Source organism: Brachyhypopomus gauderio, chromosome 6 (assembly GCF_052324685.1).
Source record: "Brachyhypopomus gauderio isolate BG-103 chromosome 6, BGAUD_0.2, whole genome shotgun sequence".
In the NCBI taxonomy this organism is placed as follows: Eukaryota; Metazoa; Chordata; class Actinopteri; order Gymnotiformes; family Hypopomidae; genus Brachyhypopomus; species Brachyhypopomus gauderio.
Genome location: NC_135216.1, coordinates 12540473 through 12564693, shown reverse-complemented (window position 1 = coordinate 12564693; position 24221 = coordinate 12540473). Strand labels below are relative to the sequence as shown.

The window sequence follows — 24221 nt, the reverse complement described above, 5'->3', positions numbered from 1 at the left end:
GCCTTCACAAAGACACAAAACTAATTGAATTAACTTCTATTTTTACCAGGAGCTGACTAAATAATCCTCTCTTTTTTTGATTGGTGATGCAATTACAACCATAAATGAACACTGGCAAATTATTACATAAATGCCAAGCACTTCCTGTGTAAGAGGTCACATGATCACTCAAGAATAGCGCGAGTTATTTTACAGTGATAAAATTCTGCATGGCCTATGTAAACTATTCGGACAGGCAGAATGTTTAGCTGGTTTCGCTGGAAAGACGTCCCAGCGGTGTAGGCTATTCTCAGAGTGATCCAGGAATGAGGCAGCTGGAGATATGGAGTATTTGAGGGTATTTTTAGTGCTACTCCACAGGGTGTGAGAGAAGGTTACAGAGCACTCACCACGCACAACAGCAGGAGAGAAGCTCGGTCTCCTGCTCCTGGGAACTCACGTTCACACCAAAGACCAGGGAATATTCATAGCGCTTCTCCTAATAGCCTCTTATGAGCATCTGAGAGTGCTGATGCAATCACGCATTTTCTGCACATTACGCAACTTCATGCAAATAGCGATGAAAGAAGCGTGTTGGGCTCAGCCAGGCGGGCCGTGGCTGGTAAACAACGGCCAGGGGTGTTGTGGACATGGACGGACCTGATCGTCTGGCCTCGAAACAGGCGTGTCCCATCTCTTCCCTCAGCTCCTCATTCTCCAGGGCAATGGCCTCTCCCACGGCGACAAAACGGCCCACGGCAACGCCGACGGCCTGGCCGACCTTCTGGATGGCCCTCAGCGTTTTCTCCGTCTTCTTCAGCCTGTCTTTGTGATTGATCAGGGTGGTTATCTGGAATAAAAGAGACGACAGGAGACCTAAGGCTGCAATGCGTTTGCTAGACAAGACAAGAGTCAGAGAGTGAGAGCGGGGACAGTGGAGAGAGACATGAGATTATATGAGGCGTCCTGTCTTCATTTGCGGTGGGACAGGACCATGCCGTCTACCGGCGTCACACACACTTTCGCAGTAAAGGTGTTCCCTCCGAACAGGGATTAATTAACGGCATCAATTATGCATCACGCTTCCATTCTCAGTTTCTGCTCGGACGAGGGGGGCTTCCTCAGCTTCAGCCCCCAGGCGAGGCCAGACAGGGCCCTGCCCTAAAGGACGCTCCGGGCAGCCCAATGAGGGTGGGGTGTGCACGAGGTGCGTTGGCCGTGCACTACAAGGCAGCAGTTTTAATCGTGAGCACCATAATCTGTCAACTGGTAACTTAACATAAACTCCCAGTGTCGCTCTGACAAGTATGAAAAATCTTTATTTTTTAAAGAATTCAAAGTTTATTTTCTTCAATATGTGAAGTGAGGTAAAAAAAAAAAAAAAAAAAAAGACTCTTTTGTGCCAGTCAGAACGGCTGGGTTTAGTTTCTCCTGTTCAGCAGTGTCTCACACCTGAGAAGGTAATTCTCTGCGCTCCTGGGATTCCAGTTCATTCACCTCAGTGATATGTGATCCACCTGCATGAGAAATGACTGGCTCTGCTGTCTTCTTCACACGGTACCGTGTGGCTCATCCCCCGTTCTGCTCCACCCTCCTCCCTGTAAACCCCTCTACTGCAGGACAACTGGAGCGTGGAGTCTGGGGGCCGCGGGAGGTGCGCAGGGGAGGTGCGTGGCGGACGCAAACAGGCCGCCGCTCCTCGTCGCGGGGATGCGTCTCCTCTGGAGAGCAGTGTAATCAGACACTCGGGTGAGTGACAAACCCGTCTGGGTGGGTGTCGACGGCCCCGAGGTGGGATCAGACACCCAGCGTTTCAACCTGCAGGCACGAATGACTCAGACACAGACAAACAGGAACCTCCCTGGAAGGGGGAAACCAGAGCTGAGGGGTATAAATGGAGGTGTGTGGACAATGGAGGATGGAAAATAGTGAAATAGTGAAAACTTTGTTGGACCACGTTAATGGTATAATTCATTCCAGAACACATGTATGGAATGTTTGCAAACGTCAAAGAAAATGTATAAGGCCAATATTTTGTTAACGATTAACAAGCAATTCATCGCCCTGATGTAATCTGGAAACCCAGCTGGTGAGGAGCAGAAATGGCTGGTGGGCCACATCTCATGAGCAGCGTACCGATGCGTGTGAGCCCAGCGATCCCACGATGCAGGTCCGAGTTGGGGTGTGTGTGTGTGTGTGTGTGTGTGTGTGTGTGTGCGTGTGACTCTCAGCTGTGCTTCTACGCTGGCGTTGCTCCAAAGCGCGTGAGTGTGAGCGTGATACTGTGGACTGCTATGACCTTACCGTTCCTCAGTAACACGAGAAAGGTCTTCGCCTCGATTAGCCCCTGCGCACTGCCTGTTATAAACGAGCGCACATGTTTACACGTGGAAATGGAAGCGTGTGGACGTGCGAGGCTGTGCGCACCCGTGTGTGTGTGTGTGTGTGTGTGTGTGTTTGTGTGTGTCGAGAAGCTGCAGGTCTGTACGCATCACAGGAAGTGCCCGTGGCATAAAGCACACAAGTTCCTGTGCGGGGATCAGCACATGGTTAGCAGCGGCTCTGTAAACAAGAGCACGGCTGGCTAAGGAAACAGAATATTGACTCAGTGCTCTGGCGGGCAGCACTCACACTGCCTCAGTGCTATTTAAAACAGCAAATCTATAAAGTAGTCAAAAACAGGCTAGTGCACAGAGCAGAGAAGCCTGTCTTCTCCTCACTCAGCCACGTCGGTCATATGCTTTTAACTTGACTGTTAACAGAATACTGTTTTCTGACAGTGTTAATAAATATTCCTCAGTAGTTTGTAAAACACACTTCTTGTAAATGGTGGTGTATTAAGGAATCTGCCTCATATTATGATACTATGTACAAGTGGGTCCGGTTCTGAACTGAGTCCAGAAAAATCCACATTGAAAAGATGAACTACTCTTCACTTTGAATAGTGCCAAGGTTATTTTCTGAAATCAACACATTGATGTCAGCACGGACTACAATGTCTCAACACTCACACCGCTTCTGTCAGTCTTATCCAGGCCAGTACCACTCTAAACCATCCCCTGCCCACACACACACACACACACACACACACACACACACACACACACACACACAGGCAGTCTGAGAGAAACAAATGGCAACATGACTCACACTGAAGTTTGATCCACATCAACACTGCACTCATCATCAAATGTAACATTAGATTGAATGAAGTGAAAGGCAGCCGGTCCTTTAGAGAGCGCTCTGCCTCTGACTGCAAATCAGCACCACAAAGGCTGCAAGTGCCAGCTCCACCCATGAGCACCATCCACGAGCACCACCCATGGCTGACGAGTCAGGTTTGAAAAGAAAGCCAACAACAAATACTCTGGCTGAGCAGATATCGCTCTTCCTCTTGAAAATATGAGTTTCTCTGTCTGTCTGCAAAACAGATACCGCAGAAAGAGTTTCAATTAGGCTCAAGGGTGTACGTCGTTCTGCTGAGGTGAAAACCTTAAGAGTGCATCATAAATGTTTATCAAAGGAGAACAGACAACATTATATTAATACTGTGAGAAGAAGCTCCAATTCTTCGATGATGTGTAATTGCTTTTCCAAGATTGGTTCAAGTCTGAAGTTAGTTTTTTTTTTCCTTCATCTTATCAGTCTCATAAATACAAATTACTCTAGTTATGCATAAAGATACACTGGGTCCAATTTGATTATAACTCTCTCAGACACTTCATGAATATGAGAAAAATAGGGAAAAAACACATCATAACCTTTGGCCCTATTGGAGTGCACATTGTTATAAGGTCCATTGTAATGGTTGTGGAGTTCTGAATGAGAGCCTCATTTTCCCCCTGCTGAATAGGTTATTAAGATTCTCTAAATATGAACAATGTCAAAATAGCAGACATAACAATAAAGCTCCAAAATTAATTACGGAAGGAATTGCAAATAGGGTTGGTTAGCACGATGACATGTTACTAATATCTCAACAAAGTATTTCACAAGGCGGGTTGTCAAAGGCCCTGGAACAGAGCGCCGTGGTGTGTTCGACGCTCATTAGGATCAGATCTGAAAAGCCTGTACACCACAATCAGTGGTGCCTCACGGTCTAATTCAAACCGCATAACAAGTAGATTGGCTGTTGGCTCATTACTGCATTTTATTTTGTATATGTAAAGAACATAATTTTATAATTTTTTAAGGTGTGTTTGTGGAAAACATATACTGTTTTTTTTTCCAGCAATCAGAGCAGCCAAGATTTTAAGAGACATAATTTCAAGCCACATTCTTTAAAGAAAGCGATATCATTTCAGATCGCTTCATTCCAGAGGCGGCCTGCACCTGCCAAATCCGTGGATTCTCCTGTGATGACGTGCTAGGTTGGAGCGCCAAGCCTTGTAAGGCTAGTCGGTGTCACAACAGCCTCTCGCGAAGCCATCAGCTACACAGGCAAACAGATAAACAGTAATGAGAGGTCTAAAAAAGCAGCAAAGTTCTTGCCAGACCTGACATTACGACTACTCTTCTCGATGAACCATGCTCATGTTGTAATGTCTTTAAGGAACAAACCGCATTACCCTTAAGCTTCTTTCTCAGCAATCTGATGGAAACATATAATGACTGCGGGGGACGGCTGGCGGCTGGGAGAGAGGTCACGTGGAACAGCCATTTAGGTAGCTGAGGCTCTCCACGGCCCAGAATAGAGGAGGTTAGGTTAGGAGGAGGTTCTTCTACCATCCTGAAGAAAGGTGGACATGCTCCAAGTCTGCTATGGTCAATGGGAAGGAAAGTACACCCCCACCCCCAAACCCACCCCCACCCTCCTTGTAAGATGCCCACCCTGGAGCCCCACCCGGCCGCTGGCACTACTGCCCTGTGCGGGAGCCTGTGGCGTGGGAGACCTCAGCACTAGGTGTGTCTGTGTCACTGGAGCCCTCCCTGAGACTGCTGCCAAGGCTGCAATGCACCCTCACCCCGATTAGTCTCACAGGGGGAAAAAATTATCAGACTTCAGCAGAACACGTCCGGCGTATTCACAAGAGGAAAAGGGTGTGGCCACAGCTTTGTACTCACATTTTAAAACAAAGAACTCCGCATTTAAAACCGGACGAATGATTTTCAACGCTACAGTAGCACTGAAGCTCTTAAAGCACATGTGGTAAGTTTGGCTTAAGCTCTCCTCGTGCTCGCAAATCTAAACATAAGACAATCATAATCATAAGTATAATCAACATGTAGAAACTTGAACACTTAAAATTATTTGTTCTCATTTGTAAATTGCAAAATAAAAAAAAAATTCTCACAATAAGCTAAAAAATTAGCATTTTTAAAAATAGCTTCTAAAGCTATATATTTATATTTATAAAGCCAACCGTAGCTTCAAAGAATGAAGCCAAAGGTTTTATGCGTTCTACACCTTTACAAATTAGTTTTTAAAGGACTTCTGATGTTTGAGAAAGCTTTTTTTAGAATTGCCCACAGCAGCAAATAAAATAACAATGCAAATACCACCTAAGGCAACTAGCACATACAGTACCTCTAAAAGTGAAATGAGATACTAAAACACCTTCCTTCCTGCCAGCCCTCGTGACGGGACACTGAACACGTGCTCTGAACAAGCTCTGTTCAGTTTGTTCCTGCTCAGCTGACAAATAAAGCACTTAACACTGAAGCCTCAACAAGAACTCCTCCAGTGAGACCTAATCACTCCATGTGCGAACATGGCACAGCCATGAAGGACCAGTCCATGTGTCACCTATACCCTCTGCAGTTTGGTTTGAACACAAGCAAACACAACCTGAGATTTAGTTAGCACTGAAGCACTAAGTGAATTATTCCATAATGGTGCTTAGAGAACCATAATATGAGGTTTCCACTCGACACCAGAAAGTGTTTCACACAGACAATCTTGCGACTCTACCTGGGGCTCTTCTAGAAGTGTGCTAGGGTCACGGCTCAGATGTATAGCACTCATTAAAACACAGTGATCTCTTTCTCCTTACCCACAATCCAACCACGTGTGTTTTCCCCTCTTAGTCAATAAAGTTTTCTCCTCACTAATTGCTAATGAGCCCTCAGAGATTCTACCGGAGTATTTCCCAGAGCTGAGGACGTGCAGGTCTGGGTCAGGGTTTGCCCCACCGCACAGACACTTTCCACAGTGATTACCTGACAGCACCAGGCTCAATCAAACCAGGGAGATTAGGATGAGCTATCATGGGAACAAAAGAACAAAGCTTTGCTGACCATCCCAGGACACTCATTACAGCACAGTACCTGCCTGTGGCCTAGGCCAAACTGCCAGACATGAAGCCAGAGCACATGCCCCAAAGGCAAAGCTGTCATGAAAAAAAAAAACAGTCTCACTACTTTCAAGGCCTGATGACCTTGTGAAACAGATAAGTTAGTTAATGGTAAAAAGATGGCATTTTTCTCCCTTGGACAGTTTGAACAGCATGCTTCAGAGCTCAAGTACTTCCTTATGTATGTTCATGAGGCTCAGAAGGAAGGCAGAGCTGAAGCACGTGTGTGGGCCCAGCTTTGCACGCCTGCTTGGCATGGTATCCGTCAATGAGCCTGACAGGCCGAGGCCTCGAAATAAAAGGAAGATTTAGGGGAAGTCATGGGTTTCCTTGCTTGGAAAACATCTTAAAAGTATCTGCCTCAATAATATGCATTTTTGTATCATTTGTGCAGTCTTTTCAATCAATGTTCTACCTAGAATTATTTGCAAAGGTACAAAAAGTAGAAAAGACAGGACTGAAAACGGGGGGGGGGGGGGGGGGGGGGGGGGGGTACAGTAGAAGCTCAGTATTGTTATGAAAAGCCAGGAGATGAAACACATGGATCTCTTATTATCATCCACTGCAATATGGACCCGGTCTTGATAAAGCAACAGAGGCAAAGTACTGTGGCCTTTATCAGCCAACACTACCCAGCTCTGATCCAGAGCCCCAGTCCCCTGGTCTGGCATTTGCTGCTTCTCACTATACTTTAACGCATCAGACCCAAGACGCAAGGAAGCGAGAGCCTGGCAAAGACAGACAGAAGCACTGGAGTTGTGTGTCTGCACGAAGGTGGCGTGGGAGCCCTGGGTGTTGGGTGGCTGGGTGCAGGCTGCTCGAAGGACACTCATTCTCATGCCCCAGCGCCTCGTTATTCTCTTCCCATTCGGCACATTCATCGCAGTTCTATAGGCTGTTTCAATGAGTGCACTCAGCTCAGTGAAACGTCACCAGGGCTGAGGGGCGGGGTTAGTGGACTGTCGCCAGGGCTGAGGGGTGGCTCAGTGAACCATCATGGCCGAAGAGTGGGCACAATTCGCCAGCAACACGCCTGGACCGAACCGTGTTCCGTCCTCAAAAGCTCGCACAGAAACGCTGACCTTGTGTGTTCAAAGACAAACGTGTAGTTTCATAGAAAGTGGTAAACTAGATGACATTACAGCATGGCGGAGATGAAGAACACAGCCTAAAATGCGCTGAAGGTTTGCTCTGACAAACAGACAAACGAGGTGAATTGCTCTAACAAACTGAAGAACTGCAATGCCACAAAACCCTCGTCTCGGTCGTTCTCTGGCTTATATAAAGCTCCATTTCTTTCCAAATCCTTCCCAATCTAGTCACTGTCTCTTCCATCACAGATCATGGCCACTGATGTAATGAAATGAAGGCTGCGTTCCAGCGAGTGCAAAGGCAGGACAGCCCTGTGTCTGAGCTCTGTCAGCACAGCCGTCTAGCCTACACAGGCCCGGGGCTGATGACACTGCAGCACACTGCCTCAGCAGCTGTAATCTCTCTTCTTGTATTGCACAGAGACCTTGTGCCCATCCTCTGGGGCCCCGGCTGAAGCTGCCTGGTCCGTACCGCATATACCTAAGTGACAGCACAAGCCCTATGGAATTTCACACAGCAGATTTCCCCAAGGAGCAGTCTGGATGAATGGACTCGCCAGCAATGGTTAACCACACTTTCCCCTTTAGTGCATCCTTCAGTCAGTCACTGCAATCTGTTTGAACACAGCTGGCCTTCAACAGGGAAGTAGAAGTTAGAGGAAAAGATCTGTCCCTTGGCCATATGGGACCAGTGTGGTTAAGGTTGAAGATTGACTCAGTGGGCTAACCTCATATCTGGCAGACATCAATGACTGAGAACCTGACTTGCACTGAAATGTCTTTACAACTTGATCCATGACAGCCCTGCCCTAATGTTTTTTTTTTCTTCAATACAAAATTTTTTTTAACTGCCTTCTTTAAAAAAGCACTTGCTGTTAGATTACATGCCATTTTGCTATTAAAAGAATGATCATTCTTAAGTGAATCAGACAGGTTAAAAACAGAACACTGTGCAAGTGGTGACTTAAAAGAAGGCAACAGACCTCACCTCTCTGTACAGGTGAGATTAAAAGTTATCATTTGCTGCATTTAGTGAAAAGCAAAAAATATTTAGAGACTACACTGGTTGAAAACAGTAAACAGCAATCATCTCTCGCTCTGAATAAGTATCAATACAGTGGATCTCAGAATTTTCTCAAGAGTCTGTCTATTCTAAGTCCTATTCACAAGTCTTAACTCATGTAGACAGTAAGAATGTGACCAGGGCCCGTGTGTCACCTTGCTTGTTTGGTGTCACGATCACATGTTCCCATCACATGACAAAGCAGCAGCATGAGGGCAGGTTCTGTTCTAGTGCAGGCTGTGGTGTCCTGGTGGGGTTTGAACTGGGATCTTCTTTTATTGAGCGGCAAATTGGAAATGATAGACCACAAAAGGCAGAGCTCCTTCCCCCCCCTCTACCCCCCAGCAGGTTACATTAGCAAGTCACTTTAGGCCATTCGTTTATCTCCTCAGCTCTGGAACTTGGGGGGGGGGGGTTTCTCCAGGCCTGAGGGCTGAACCTCACATTCTAAAGTGGAGATACAGTGCAGGTCTTTGGGATTAGATGTTGCGCAACATAAACTTGAAATTGGTGTACAAACAGGTCACTACTGGTTCTTTCACATTAAAATCACCAGCACTGAACAAAGATGTTTTTAGCATTAAAACTAGTATCTGATGTTGGCAACACAGGAGCACAATGTCTCACCAGTGTCCATTCTCCAGTGAAGCTAAATGTTTATTCCACAGTGACGATTTTATTGTCACCACTACTGAATTTGCCAAAAGTTAAGAAACTTTTAAGTGTCCAAGGTCGTTTCTTAATTGTGTTTTCTGTCACTCACGGCTGTGAGTAATGTTTACACTGTTAACATCCATATTCCTGATTTAGAGGCAACGGTGTCCTTTGTTTCCAAGTGTAAATATAACACAGACTCCACAGTAAGAAATGTCTAAAGAAAGATGTTTTCAAATTAGAATTTAGCAGAAACGTCTATGACAGAAGGTCCCTGAAGAGTGGGGCGGGTACCCAGAAGTGTGCTGCGCACCAGTAGAACCCACATTGTGAACGAGCACTGAGCCTTTTCCTGAGGAGAGGGAACAAATTGTTTTGTGGTGACTCACTGGAGTCAGAGCACAGGCTGTGTGTGTTTAAGGGTGTTGGAGCCGTGCACAGAGGGGCCGTGTGTGCACGCAAACGGACCTTTGCCCACCCGTCATGACTGTGGCGCACCATCACCTGCCCTGACCAATAAGCTGACAGGAGAGAGCAAAACCTCCAGACTGACCTCTCACTTCAGCAGATGAGGGCAGGACTCCGATTTAAGGCATCGCAGACGGCCAAAGAATAAAAAATTCATTAAAAAAGAAAATCCATTTTTGAAATGCATGGAAATATGCCCCAGGGAAACTGCATCTCTGGTTTTTGATTTCTGTTTGATGATGTTCTGAGGCTCTTCTGTAAGAAATCCCTACGTGTAACATGTGGACCTATATGAACCACATGAAGCAATATAGCAAAACAGCAAGCAGTCCAGCTTCAAAGATTCTCACTTATTGATAAGGGTCTACATACACTATATAGCGGGTGTACTATACATTTTTAATGCACACCATTAATTATTGAGATTTTTTTATTTGTTGCTGGAGTCAGGACCAGTATGAAAGAAGTTAACGCTTGTTTAACTGCTGCAGTGGTTTCTCAGGGTAAACCAAAAGCAGTGGATTTGATTTTCAGTTAAACATTAAAAAATATTTAATGTATATTAAAATGTTCATGCACTTTCCATAGTTTGTCTAAACATTTAGCAAGGATCAAGAACAAGCACAGTGTTATCCTTTCTTCAGCATCAATGCAAGCATGTGAGGAACATGGATTTCAGAAAGATGTTCTACTCCACATGGGTCCATCTGCTACATTACAAAATCTAATCACCAGGCTTTCAGGAGTTTTCAACAATGGACCCTTTCTTCAACCATTTCTCTCCATTCCTCACAGGTGCCATAATGAGAATGTAAAATGGCTTTATGATGTGCTTGTGTTTTCCTGGGGGGCTGTGGCTTTATTTTTTTATGACTCCAGTCTGAGGGTGTCCAAGCTCCAACACCATTTATTCCACTTTCGCCCTGCAAAGCCATTCCTCTATAATGAGATAGATGCAGTTTAGGCTGACCAAGAAACCTCTGGACATGAATGAGAATGGACAAGCAGGAGAAGTTGAATGTGTATGGCCGCAGAAAAACCTCACATTACTGGGGGGAAAGATTTTTAGAGAAGAGTTTCAGAAGAAACATTTGTTGGCAGGTACGTCTGGCCCTTCCTCTAACAAATAAACCATTACATTACTATTACAAAAGAAAGAAATAAATCAACCTGAATAAGAAACCTCAGCCTCAATAAGAAACTAAAAAGAACCCACAGTGACTTTTAGAATATAAAAGCTTGTTTAAGGCTAAACATTCTGATCTCCTCCTTACCAAGTCAGTGTGCACCGGTCCAGAGGTTTCACAGTAGAACCACTGGCATCTCTTTGAGAATGGCAGCCTGGCCTCTGGCAAGTCTTTTGTTTTTCAACTTGACTGACTATAAACTCCAATTACCTGCCTAATTATATTACAAAGAAGATGCCCCTTATGACTGAGATTCATCTGCTCATTAAAGCGTTTGTCGTTTTTTCCATTTCAGTGGCAGTTAGGGTTCTACTAAAGTTGAGTTTGTTGTGTGCGTGAGTACAGCATAAATCAATAATGACCTCTCTGTAGTTTTCCCAGAATCATTATCACCTAGAGCGTCTGGAGGGAGAGCACAGCAAGAGATGAAAAGCAAGAAAGAGAGATGACGGTAATTATCACCTTATCTTCTCAACACTCTCTTGGAACCTGAAGACACAGCCCTCTCCAAAATGAAGTATCTGCTTGATTACCTGACCCTTTGGCCACATTATTGAGACATTCAGCTTCGGAAACGTAATGTTAATATTAGAGATGCATGAGTACCGATACTGGTATCGGGTATTTGCCCGATACCATGTCCATTTACCCGTACTCGTACTCGCAAACGAGGCTCCGATACCAACATCCGATACCTTTTTTCTAGTGGACGTAAACCACGTTATGCTAATGAGCAGACAATTCAACATGTCGGCGATCTGGAAGTACTTCACAATTAGTGATGACAACCCAAGCAAAGCAGACTGCAAACTGTGTTCTATTAAAATATCAAGAGGAGGTACTTCTGCGTCTTCCTACAACACGAGTAACCTGATAAAACATCTTAAAATGAAACACAAAACTCAGCACGACGAGTTCACTGCTATCAAGCCACTGCATCAACCAACACTGCAGCAAACGCTAAGTAGACGAGAGAAAATGTCTACACACCACCCTAGATCTGTGAAGATAACAGAAGCTCTTAGCCAGTTTATTGTTCTTGATGATCAACCATTTTCGGTCATTGAGAATCAGGGATTTCGGCACCTTCTTGATGTGTTAGAGCCCAAGTATGAAATTCCCAGCCGTTATCATATAACGGAGACCATTTTACCGAAGATGCACGAAAAGGTGCAAACGCATATCAAGAGCTTGTTGCATGATATTACAGCCTTCAGCTGTATGTTGGTTTTGTATTGATTTCATTGCACTATTTTACATTAATAACTATTACATAATGCTCCTGACTGCTTAATTCTATGTAAGTATCGGTATCGGCAAGTACAAAAATACACGTACTCGTACTCGTACTCGGTTGGAAAAAAATGGTATTTATGCATCCCTAGTTAATATTTTAACCCGGATATTCAGAATCGGAATTCTGAATTTCTGTTATGTTGTCTGCAGAAAATAAAAGAAAACAAAATGAGATGTTGTTCTACACAGAATGGGGTGCTACAAATTCTTTTGAAAGATTTTGCTTTCAAAAATCTTGGGGAAAAGGTCTTACTAACCCCAGGGTGTTGTCAAGTACCAAAGTAGCATCTTAGAAATGTTCGAGGAGGGCCCAGACCAACACAACATTTTAACTCTTTTTTAATTATTCTACCTCCCTAGTGGAGATCACAGAGCTTTAAAAAGTCATGAATTACATACGTGTTTTACTTCAAATCTACTGAAGGTCCAGTAAAGACTCAGAAGTCTGTGCCCCAGCAGCCAAGTCTGACATACTGACAGAATTCAGAAAGCCTGCAGTGATTAGAAGCCCAGCAGACTTTGTCAATAAGTCACACATTGCAAGCAAAGTGAGAGTGTATCCAGGTCTTAGCCTTCAAGGGTTGACTTCTGACCCCTATCCCTCGTCCCCTAGGAGACGCCCCCTCGCCTGCACAAACACGAGGCCTCATTCGTGCAACCTGATCCTTGTTGAGGAGTGCGTTGACCATGCTGCCGTCTGTGGACTGGATTCCACTGCACCACCTAGTCCATTACACACGGTCCCTCCCTCATGTATTTACTCAGTATATTGTTACTACTATTACTACTATTGTTACTAAAATGGCCACTTTCATTGAAAAAAACCATACAAGTGAAAGCAAGCAAAGGCAAAAGGACTAAAATGCAAGAAATTGCAAACACTCAAAACCAATGATGAAAAAAAAATCATCTCATATAGAAAACATTACAAGACAAGAAGTAATGTAGGTCCACTGCTCCAAACTGTGCTGTCCGTGTCATTAAGGTGGTATGGTAAAAAAAAAAAATCCCTAAACTTTCACTCTCACTATGATACACCAGCTGTCACCACCTCCTGTCACCATGGCACCAGGAGTCTATAAAGCCGTAAAACCAGCTGTCCTGACCATCCATGTCCGTCTGTGTGAATCTAAAAAGCAGATGACAGCAGACAGTGTCTGCGTGTCGGGCCAGCCAGGAGGAAACCACCAATCACTGGCATGGAGACAGTCAGCCATCACCACTTCCCTTCCGCCGGATCCTGCCAGCTCGCTAGGTCCTGGAGAATCCTTAATCAATATTCATGAGGGGGACTGGCGCAATTTGTGACAGTCGGAGTCAAAGATCCTCCACGGATGGGCTGACATAAGCTTCATTAGCATATACACCATCGCTGCTTATCTGGCCAGTGGATGGACGCACACTGCTAACTCTACTGGCCCGAGCGTCGCATGATTGATGGAACTAATTACAAGGTCCAGCTTAAGCAGGAGGCACGCAGGACTTAACGGGCTGTGTGAAAACAAAAACAGAGTGCACACTTTTCCTCATTATCTCGTTATTTGCTCTTCCTTTGTAAATGACTGATGCCCCAAACTGTGAATTTTCTTTTGGATTTACACTCGGTACATCTCAGGTGTCATAAGACAAGCCTGCAATGCACCAACAAATCCGGCATGACTGGGACTTTTCAGAATTACTGAAGCGGCACACCTTGATGTGAACAGGCCTATATAATTCTACTTAATCTTTTCTGTGCAGAATGCTGAGACATGCCTTGCACTTGTAACCATTTTAAGAACCTGCACCATGACGAGACATAATTAGAGAAGGAAGGTCTGATGTTGTTGCTTCAAGTCAGAAAGGAGATCCATCATCTTGACTACCATGTGATTGTTTCAAAGAATGTTCTAAAGGATCGATTAACTCTTTAAACGCGACTCTTTAGAAAAGGTTCTTTTCAAGCTCGGATGAAAGGAGAAATAAAGTCTTCTGAGCATGTTCTTTTCACCTTTTCAGTGTCTCGTTTGAGGCTCAAGGCTACACTTTCAAAAGGCGGCAGTTCTAATGAAGTACACTTCCAACTCCTGCACCTCAGGAAGAGGGAAATTTCATTTTAGTCTGAAGGTTCTTAAACTATGTCTCCTGTCAGGTGATTTATTTACACCAGTCCCTGGGACCACTTGCACCTAGAGGGAAATCTTCTGATAAATTCTACTGAGGCAAATCTCACTGCTCGAAGTTCCAAGACTAGTTGACACTTCGATAATTACATTTATCTGGGCGAAAAAACTAAAAGTCACCAACAGCTTCCTCTTTTAGTGAAGTGGACGAGTGGCATCTATGGTGCTGGTGTTTTTTTAAGAATTCAGGGAAGTCCTGTGGTCCAGTCATGCTGTGTGTGTGGGGGCATGGGGGGGGAAATGGTTCGCCATTGAACCAACATGCAACGCTGATGCAATGAAGCCTGCACTTGCATGTATTTGCTGCTGTCTGGAGAGGAGATGAATCAGCCATTACACGTTTCCTTCTGCTCCACTGGCAGGAGAATAATGGGCCTTTTGTAATTACTGTTAAGGTAAGTGGGGTATTCGTCACAAAATCCTTACATTCCCCAAACCGGGCAACTGCAGCCAGGCACCGTCGCTGTGCCAATGTACACTTTAGAATGACACAAACGAGTAGTCAGCACGCTTGTCCATTACTGAAGAAATAAATGCAGCAGAAAGTCATTATAAGCCTTGTCTTGTCAACAAATATTGGGTAAGCAGGACTGAGGTGAAATGTAAATGAACCAATTCTGGTGGATGACGACAGCTGAAAAACAGCGGCACACACTGTTCACACATCCCGCTGCCATCTCCGTTGTCTCTGAGTAATACCCTGGACCTCAGACCTGTCCGAATGGACCTCCTTTCTCAGACCGCTGTGGTCATGTAGGGAGCCCAAGCCAGCAGGGGGTGTGGTGGGTAGGAGGGTAGCATCATAGTACTACTGCCGTAATTAAGATCTCGTCCTGCCTGATGAGCCCGTGAGCCCGTGTAATATAAATAAGGTTTGGAGTTGTGCCAAGCTGCCACATGAGAGAAATGAACGTGTTCTACAATCCCAGTCAGATCCAGGGTTTCTGAGTCCCAAAGTGTGAAACTCATGCCTTTGAGGCTAGGATTCATGTTCTTACAAAAGCTCTACAACACACAGTGTGGTTCACACGGGGATAAGAGGAACAGATCACCAAATCAAGGTGATGACATGGTGATGGAGGAGTTGCTATATACCGAGCTCTCCAAAAATGCATCTTACCCCACAGTGATTTTGGATACCCGCTTATTTGATGATCGAGCAGTCATAAGGTAACACAACACTGTTAACTCTTCACTTGCAGTGGAAGTCGTAGTCACAGTCATTCCGCATCGTGGTGGATGTGGGAAGAGCACTGGATTAACATGTGAGCTGCTTTTTTTAACACCCCACCCCCCAACGAAAACCCCAAAGAGTAATAATGGCTTTCTTGGCAACCACTGAACAGAGAAATTTAGGGAGGAGGGAGATATAAGCATTCAGTGGTCAGCACAGTTACTCAACAAAAGGTGCTGGTAAAATGCCTCTCTGACAACAGCTGAGATACACTGGATATATATCTCTATGGGAACAAGTGTGAGGGACAATGAATGCACAAGGTCTGGAAAAAGTATTTACTCTACTTCAACAACACGTGTGTAACAGTGTATAGGGGGTTAAATGTCCGGAAAATGAACATGTAATATTCACACACAGAACCACAACCCAGAACTCTCACTTTCCCAACTGTCTGCAGTCCAAGTGTATACATGTGAGACATATGGGGTGTTACTCAATGCCTTATTACCACTTCTTGGCCCATTATACAACACACTGCTTTGTCTGTGTGTCTTTATTGGTGTTGGCCTCATGTATAATGCAGTTACGAGGGTCCTGGATGTCAGAGTTGAAGCTGACTGTAGATTTTATCTGCACTGGCTTTGTCCTTCGTACCTCCACTTGGTAAGCAAATACAATGGAGAGAAAGCAACTACACACACACACACACACACACACACACACACACACACACACACACACACACACACACACACACACACACACACACACACACACACACACACATCCCATCTCATCCCACATTTTCACACAATATACTGTGTGTGATTGCTATGTTGTTTTAGTACCCGGAGTTATCTGGCCTTGTTATCTCCTGTGCTTTACAAAGAACTGAGATTAATCTGGTCGTGGTCACTATCATCCGAGAGGGCGGAGTTTAACCTTTTAGCTCTCAGTTCATTGTTGTCATAGTGCCCTGATGTCATTTTCTTAGAATTACAGAAGGCTGATACTCTGCTTCCAATTACTGAATGCATATTTGCCCAAAGTGCAGTGATACTTTTGCTTTTCTGGGTAGCTGGGGCTTTGCATGTCTAATGGATTTTTTTGTCCAATTGCGTGCTTAGCTGAACACACAAAACTCCCACACTTTTACAGTCTTTTAATGATTCAATTTACAGAAGTGCAAGAGAAACTCACAGAAGCATGAAGTCTCAATGTAACAAAGTGAGACAGAGCTGGGACCTTCTGCCCAATTATAGCTGCAAACCTTTTTTGGAAAAACTGTGCTCAGTCTGGCAGAAAAAGGCCAGTGCCAGCACAAATATGCAACAACAAGCCTCCCTTGTCTCAGGAATTTAAATTCTGGCTGATCAGATCAAAGGCTCAGCAGATATTTCCTAAGTCCTGTCCTGGCCACGACACTGTATCACACACACTCACAGCTGCCCTCATCACAGGCCTTCAAAGTTCATTTCCGCTACTACCCACAGGCCATTCTGCCATTTCTAGGCCCGTGTTCACACAATGACTTCACAAAACTTGTTGAAGTCAATTTAAAATGTTCATTTCCCAAATGGTCCGATTGTGTTGTAGAAAAGGACCCCCATTCCATGCATGGCAGGCCTAATGTACAACAACCGTGAATTTCACCGTGACAAGGAATGAGGGTGTAGACCTGTCTGGCAGTGACGTGGCACCGAGGCAGGCAGTGAGACAGGCAGTGAGACAGGCAGTGAGGCAGACGGAGAAGCTGGCTGGCCACGTGGGCACCGCGGTGGAGTTTGAAGCTGCAGCCATTGCCGTGGGAGTGAGCCTGATAACACAGGCAGAAGATCACCACGATCAGAAGCAGGAGACCCAAATGAGCGAGCGCCGTGACTTTACCGTGCCTCTCCTCACCTCATTTCCTCCCTGTACATCACTGGAGCACCCTCATACACAGCACCTACGCCAAACCTTCACCCTCACGCTCACTTTCCCACACATTGTTTACTCCAATTTGCTCATCGCCTGGGATGAAATCACTGTTCTGGCTGTAGAGTTGGCTTCAAACTACTTCAATTACAGGAGAAAGGGAAAACAACAGCTTTGCCCATGTGCTTAGCATAAAAAACACAAAAGTCTGGGTGTTTGTCATTCAGAAAATCCAGTTTTAACTGAAGAGGAGAACTACACAAAGCATCTACGTCATAGCTGTCTCTGCTCAAGTTTACTCCTGGGGAAGAGTATGGTCTGTAGGACTTTAATACAGTAACATACACATTCTGGAAATACATCTGTAGTAACGATAAAGTTGTTGCATCAGTGATTCATACAGCAGGAATAATCGTGGAGTGGTTTACACATATTAGATCTCCACATTAAATATAAACAATTGACAAAGGTTTGCAGAGAGGGGGCTGTTTTGATCAATAGGCTGACATTTGTTCAACCTATTATCTGAGCTTTTTAAGCCTCTGATACGGCCCCAGTTTCTCTATTTCAGTAAACAGGCGATTAGCAGGTCCCCTCACTGACCGTTTAACCCCGTTACCATCAGTGATGCTCAAGATCTATAGTGTGCAATACAGATCCACATATTACCCTTTCTGATTCTTTTTTTTCTACAAAGCTTCAACGATTTATACAGTAACCATCTCCATACAGTAACCTGATCTGCAATACACAAGTTTCCCCACTATGTGCACAGCCAACTCCAAATATGAACAGCTGACTGCGCTTTAGTGTCCAACTAGAACTCATAACTACATGAATTGCCCGGGTGGGCGAGTTACACTGTAACACAACTGCTAGATGTTAAACAGACACATGCATTTTAGTCCTGATACTGTTTACTCGACGTTAGTTTCAATAAAACACAAACTATTGCGGGTTCCCCGTCTGATCTATGCAGCAACACTATTTTGAACAGGTTTTTAGAGCTCAGCGTTACTTTGTAGATGAACTGTGTCCATCTTCCACCAACGCAGTCTGGGCTCGGTGTTATTTCTGTCTCTTTCACACATGCATGAATGTTTGCAAATAAAAACCCAACACAAAGTGTCAAGACTTCATTAGTAGCCACGCCAACGTGGGTTGAGTCCACGCCGTTATTAACGTGTCGCTTCCCAACTCCCAAAGTGGTGTTTTTCACAGACCAACGAGCTGCGGCTCGGCTACACGGTTCCGAAGTTGGACCGGGTTTAAAAGACTCACCTGAGAGACGAGAGGGATGAGTGTTTGCTCCACCGAACGAGTTTTGATTTCAAGTCCGCAATCAAAGTTACTAGCAGCGCTGCACGGAGGTGAAGCCATTCCCACCGACCTGTGCACTACTGGGAGCTGGACCCAGTTCGGTTCCCAGTTTGAAGCTTCGCTAAATCGCGGGTTTTTGTTTCATGCAAAACGATCTTCTTCCCCCTTAGATGCTGTGCGCGTGTGATCTGCGGTTATTCAGCAACGCCGTCTGCCGGGTGGATGTTCTTACCACGTAGTTGAAGCAACTACGACGGCAGAACTGTGGAGGCGACACGGGACGGGCTGTGAGGCGCGCGCTCTCGTGGGGGTGTGGGTGGAGACGGGACTGGGGGGGGTGCGGGTGGAGAGGGGACTGAGAGGGGGTGCGGGTGTAGAGGGGACTGAGAGGGGGTGCGGGTGTAGAGGGGACTGAGAGGGGGTGCGGGTGTAGAGGGGACTGAGAGGGGTGCGGGTGGAGAGGGGACTGAGAGGGGTGCGGGTGGAGAGGGGACTGAGAGGGGTGCGGGTGGAGAGGGGACTGAGAGGGGTGCGGGTGGAGAGGGGACTGAGAGGTGTGGGTGGAGAGGGGACTGAGAGGGGGTGCGGGTGGAGAGGGGACTGAGAGGGGGTGCGGGTGGAGACGGGACTGAGGGGGGTGCGGGTGGAGAGGGGACTGAGAGGGGTGCGGGTGGAGAGGGGACTGAGAGGGGTGCGGGTGGAGAGGGGACTGAGAGGGGTGCGGGTGGAGAGGGGACTGAGAGGGGGTGCGGGTGGAGACGGGACTGAGGGGGGTGCGGGTGGAGAGGGGACTGAGAGGGGGGTGCGGGTGGAGAGGGGACTGGGGGGGGTGCGGGTGGAGAGGGGACTGAGAGGGGGTGCGGGTGGAGAGGGGACTGAGAGGGGTGCGGGTAGAGAGGGGACTGAGAGGGGTGCGGGTGGAGAGGGGACTGAGAGGGGTGCGGGTGGAGAGGGGACTGAGAGGGGGTGCGGGTGGAGACGGGACTGAGGGGGGTGCGGGTGGAGAGGGGACTGAGAGGGGTGCGGGTGGAGAGGGGACTGAGAGGGGTGCGGGTGGAGAGGGGACTGAGAGGGGGTGCGGGTGGAGACGGGACTGAGGGGGGTGCGGGTGGAGAGGGGACTGAGAGGGGTGCGGGTGGAGAGGGGACTGAGAGGGGGTGCGGGTGGAGAGGGGACTGAGGGGGGTGCGGGTGGAGAGGGGACTGAGGGGGGTGCGGGTGGAGAGGGGACTGAGAGGGGTGCGGGTGGAGAGGGGACTGAGAGGGGGTGCGGGTGGAGAGGGGACTGAGAGGGGTGCGGGTAGAGAGGGGACTGAGAGGGGGTGCGGGTGGAGAGGGGACTGAGAGGGGGGTGCGGGTGGAGAGGGGACTGGGGGGGGTGCGGGTGGAGACGGGACTGAGAGGGGGTGCGGGTGGAGAGGGGACTGAGAGGTGCGGGTGGAGAGGGGACTGAGAGGGGGTGCGGGTGGAGACGGGACTGAGAGGGGGGTGCGGGTGGAGAGGGGACTGAGAGGGGGTGCGGGTGGAGAGGGGACTGAGGGGGGTGCGGGTGGAGACGGGACTGAGAGGGGGGTGCGGGTGGAGAGGGGACTGAGAGGGGGTGCGGGTGGAGAGGGGACTGAGAGGGGGTGCGGGTGGAGAGGGGACTGAGAGAGGTGCGGGTGGAGACGGGACTGAGAGGGGGTGCGGGTGGAGAGGGGACTGAGAGGGGTGCGGGTGGAGACGGGACTGAGAGGGGTGCGGGTGGAGAGGGGACTGAGAGGGGGTGCGGGTGGAGAGGGGACTGAGAGGGGTGCGGGTGGAGAGGGGACTGAGAGGGGTGCGGGTGGAGAGGGGACTGAGAGGGGGTGCGGGTGGAGAGGGGACTGAGAGGGGTGCGGGTGGAGAGGGGACTGAGAGGGGTGCGGGTGGAGACGGGACTGAGAGGGGTGCGGGTGGAGAGGGGACTGAGAGGGGTGCGGGTGTAGAGGGGACTGAGAGGGGTGCGGGTGGAGACGGGACTGAGAGGGGGTGCGGGTGGAGAGGGGACTGAGGGGGGTGCGGGTGGAGAGGGGACTGAGAGGGGGTGCGGGTGGAGAGGGGACTGAGAGGGGTGCGGGTGGAGACGGGACTGAGAGGGGTGCGGGTGGAGACGGGACTGAGAGGGGGTGCGGGTGGAGAGGGGACTGAGAGGGGTGCGGGTGGAGAGGAGACTGAGAGGGGGTGCGGGTGGAGAGGGGACTGAGGGGTGCGGGTGGAGAGGAGACTGAGAGGGGGTGCGGGTGGAGACGGGACTGAGAGGGGGTGCGGGTGTAGACGGGACTGAGAGGGGTGCGGGTGGAGAGGGGACTGAGAGGAGGTGCGGGTGGAGAGGGGACTGAGAGGGGTGCGGGTGGAGAGGGGACTGAGAGGTGTGGGTGGAGAGGGGACTGAGGGGGGTGCGGGTGGAGAGGGGACTGAGAGGGGGTGCGGGTGGGGACGGGACTGAGAGGGGGTTCGGGTGGGGATGGGACTGAGAGTGTAGGTGGAGACCTTGTACCTTTGTTTTCTTCAGGCACTTGCTTGCCATTTAACGCGAGTAACATACGTTTGCAGCTGAAGCAGGCAGCTGGATTGAATTGAAATCGGATGTTCTGATTCAGCTGAGACTGACAGGAATATCTAGAGTCATTAAAATTGTTGCTGAGGTATCGAGTGTGTGGCTTCCTCTGAGACCAAAACACATTTCTGCATTTCACTGCTTCTCTGACAATAACCTGCTTCTCACAATGAAAGATATATTTGATAACCGTCCGCCATTTCATGACTGCTGACCAGAGACAATAATCCTGCGCCAAGTGACGTGTTTGCACAACATAGTTGCCATGTAACTAACTCGAGTGCCCCACAGTAAAACAAGGCATTCAGAGGGTGTGAGCTTCCTCTGAGTCACAAGGATCAGGTGACATGAGAACCCTTCCCATGAAGAGGCCAGCTGAGGCTTGGGCCAAGAAAGTAACCATGGAACCACCCCAGGATGAAAGGTTTGCACACACTTCATTTCTATCCAGTACGAGAGGTTTTCTGGTCTAAGACGTACATTAACATCAGACATTTCCTCCAATTGTGCTTCAGTGCTTACACTAGCATGTCTGAGAGAAGTCTAGTCTGACCATACGGTCTGACCATGAGGTCTGCTACTGCAAACTCCCCAGAGAGTTTTCTAAAGAAATCACAGTTTTAAAAGCATAATGCTGAACCGTATGCATTCAGGGCTTGAAATTTGCAGTAATTTTCTCATTAGGTGTCTTCAACTTAGCTTTTATTTAACGTACAGCTGTCACACGCAGCAGGGAGCATGTTTGTGCTCATGGCTGTGGCCGTTTAAAGAGAGAGAGGGTAAGTAGAATATCTTTCCAAAAGATGGTTCATGTTTTTAGAAATGCTGACGGTGTTTTGCTCCCCCTGAGTTCCCCTTCGGTTTCTCGGCTGCTAGAAAAGAGGCTGCATGCAGAATGTGAAACTCATAAACAGCAAGAGTTAGCATAGCAGGAAAATGCCGAATAAGCACATCTATTTCCCCCTTGTACAGGTGCAGAGTTATGGGACACGATTTACTGGGAGGTCCGATCCAACGTGTGCATCTTGTTTTAGTACGGTATATGCAAACATGTAGTATGCTACATTTCAGCATACAACAGGCAAACATAACTCCCAGACTGTAGCTGAGTGCAACTCTGGTGTTCAGTACACTGTGTTTACTCTCAACATCAATGATTTTGGCACATTCTGCATCACGTCTTCAAAGCATGATCGTGAACTCTCTTATTTGTTCTCTTTGCATCTCATTCTTTAGCTTTAATTGATTTAACTGCCTTTAAACCAATTCAGGCCTACTGACAGTAATCTGGTTTTGTTCCTCCTGAGCTCTTGAATCCTCCAAGCTGCCTCAGACACGTGCACGTCAAGCACACGCACTCTTATCATTGTCTTTCTTTCACACTGCAGGTCTGGTTGTTGGAAACGGAAGGATTGTGTGTACGTGCACATGCGCATGTGTGTTTATGGAATTTGACCTCTCCTTGCTCGTGATTATCTGTCCAAACTACCTCATCTGTCTGCACAGTGGGGATAATTAGGTTACTGTTTCTGAGGCAGGAGATGTCTTGTGGCTGCACAAGAGACAGTGAGAGGACACAGAGGTGGAGAGAGACAGCCGTCCGACCACTGTGTGGCTGACAGGACCACGTAGCCAGAGCTCTTCAGGGGCGTTCAGACCCTGGGCTTATCTCTGAGTAATAGGAGTGATTGAGTAATTGCTCAGAGTTCAGTGGTTGGTTGACACTGTATGTATATAGGCAAATGTATGTATGTATATATGTTCTGGAAAATAAAAAGCAGAGACAGAGGGCATGAAAAAGAAATGTTTCACCTAAAACAAAAACCAAAATCACATATACACAAGCACACCATAATGTGCTATAGCAATGTGTATTTCACACTCAGTTTCAGTTGCCCGCAAGGTTATATTCACCTGTACAATGTGTTTCATTGGTTGCTCAGTGCCGTCCAATGTAAGATCATTTGAAGGTCTTGTCGGCTCTGATTTGTTTTCTATAGATAAGTCAGGATGTCTGGGCTCTGCCCTTCATCCTGCAGGCTTGGGCACCACAGTAGATTCTTCCTGGTGGTCGTGGCGAGTGGTCGATTGGAAATCTTCCCTGGTGAAACTGCCAGCGTCCCAGTCAGACCAGTGTCTTCTAGTGCTGTCTGTGGTGATCTTCACAAGACAGCACAGCTGAGAACAGCTGCACTAATGCTATGACATGGACAGCATAAGCATAACTAATACATTTTGAATCCCCCGTGGACCTTTTTAGATATTATGTGGACTTCTGATCTTAGAAAAGATGCTAATATGTTTTTTATGTTTTAGTGTTGCTTAAGGGGCCTGTGAGACTACCTTATTTGCACAGTGTCATTTATAAAATTATTAACATTAATTTTGATGTCTCCTAAGCTTTGAGTCTTGGTATTTTTATGATTGCTACGGCTCTTACTCACAATGACAGCTGTTACAAATCCCAGAGGAATATTTGATCTGCCGCATGAAATATACTCTTCCACGGGTCAAAAATAGCACAAGGCATACAGCTGTTGTCGAACACTATTTATCCATAATTATTATTTTTGTTAGTGAACACACATTGGATATCTGCTATGACATACCCACAAGTACAGGTCCGTGTTTCTGAAGTTTAAAGCCTTAGATGTGATTAGAGAATGGTTTAGAAAAGTAAAGTGCCATTGTCACACTAAATATCTAGTGCCACCTACTGGTTCTCCATGCTGTATAAAGTCAGTTGCTCAATAAAATTCAGCACTGTCAATTATTTTGACATATTTTGTATAGTGCTTCAGTGCTCCCTGCTTAAATGGAAAAGACAAAAATTGATTTAAGCATTATTGGCTAACTAAATGTGTCATAGAAAAGTGATGCTTTGAAAACCATTATATGTATTTTTAATTCATTTTTGCTGTTATTGAGAAATTTTTTATTTGTACACATTCAGCTTGTACAAGAACAATTGCTGATGTGAAAGGCCTTTAAGCTCTCATTTATCAGAGCCAAGTCAGCAGCCCCTAAAGGTCTGAAG

At 47.0% G+C, this 24221-nt stretch overlaps 1 protein-coding gene and 2 long non-coding RNA genes across 7 annotated transcripts in view; 2 read left to right on the top strand and 1 right to left on the bottom strand.

The window, feature by feature from the left end:
• LOC143516866 (uncharacterized) overlaps positions 1-12016 on the top strand; it is a 13845-nt gene extending 1829 nt beyond the window's left edge. The window contains exons 3-4 of one of the 2 annotated variants that reach the window (XR_013131814.1): positions 1599-1728; positions 11108-12016. This is a non-coding gene — a long non-coding RNA (uncharacterized LOC143516866). Of the gene's footprint in view, positions 1-1598; positions 3690-11107 lie in introns of those variants that run through there. The other variant, XR_013131813.1, reaches the window with a different exon arrangement.
• ctnnal1 (catenin (cadherin-associated protein), alpha-like 1) overlaps positions 1-18915 on the bottom strand; it is a 35509-nt gene extending 16594 nt beyond the window's left edge. For 2 of the 4 annotated variants that reach the window (XM_077008732.1, XM_077008734.1), the window contains exons 1-2: positions 18569-18915; positions 640-829 (exon numbers count right to left, since the gene is read on the bottom strand). In XM_077008732.1, coding sequence (XP_076864847.1) covers positions 640-829; positions 18569-18667 — 289 coding nt within the window. In that variant the 5' untranslated portion in view covers positions 18668-18915. Of the gene's footprint in view, positions 1-639; positions 830-3129; positions 3225-18568 lie in introns of those variants that run through there. The other 2 variants (XM_077008733.1, XM_077008735.1) reach the window with 2 other exon arrangements.
• Positions 18916-21136: 2221 nt separating this feature from the next.
• On the top strand, positions 21137-23410 carry LOC143516227 (uncharacterized). The gene is made up of 3 exons (XR_013131614.1): positions 21137-21608; positions 21902-21963; positions 22157-23410. It is a non-coding gene; the product is annotated as an uncharacterized LOC143516227 (long non-coding RNA).
• Positions 23411-24221: the final 811 nt, after the last annotated feature.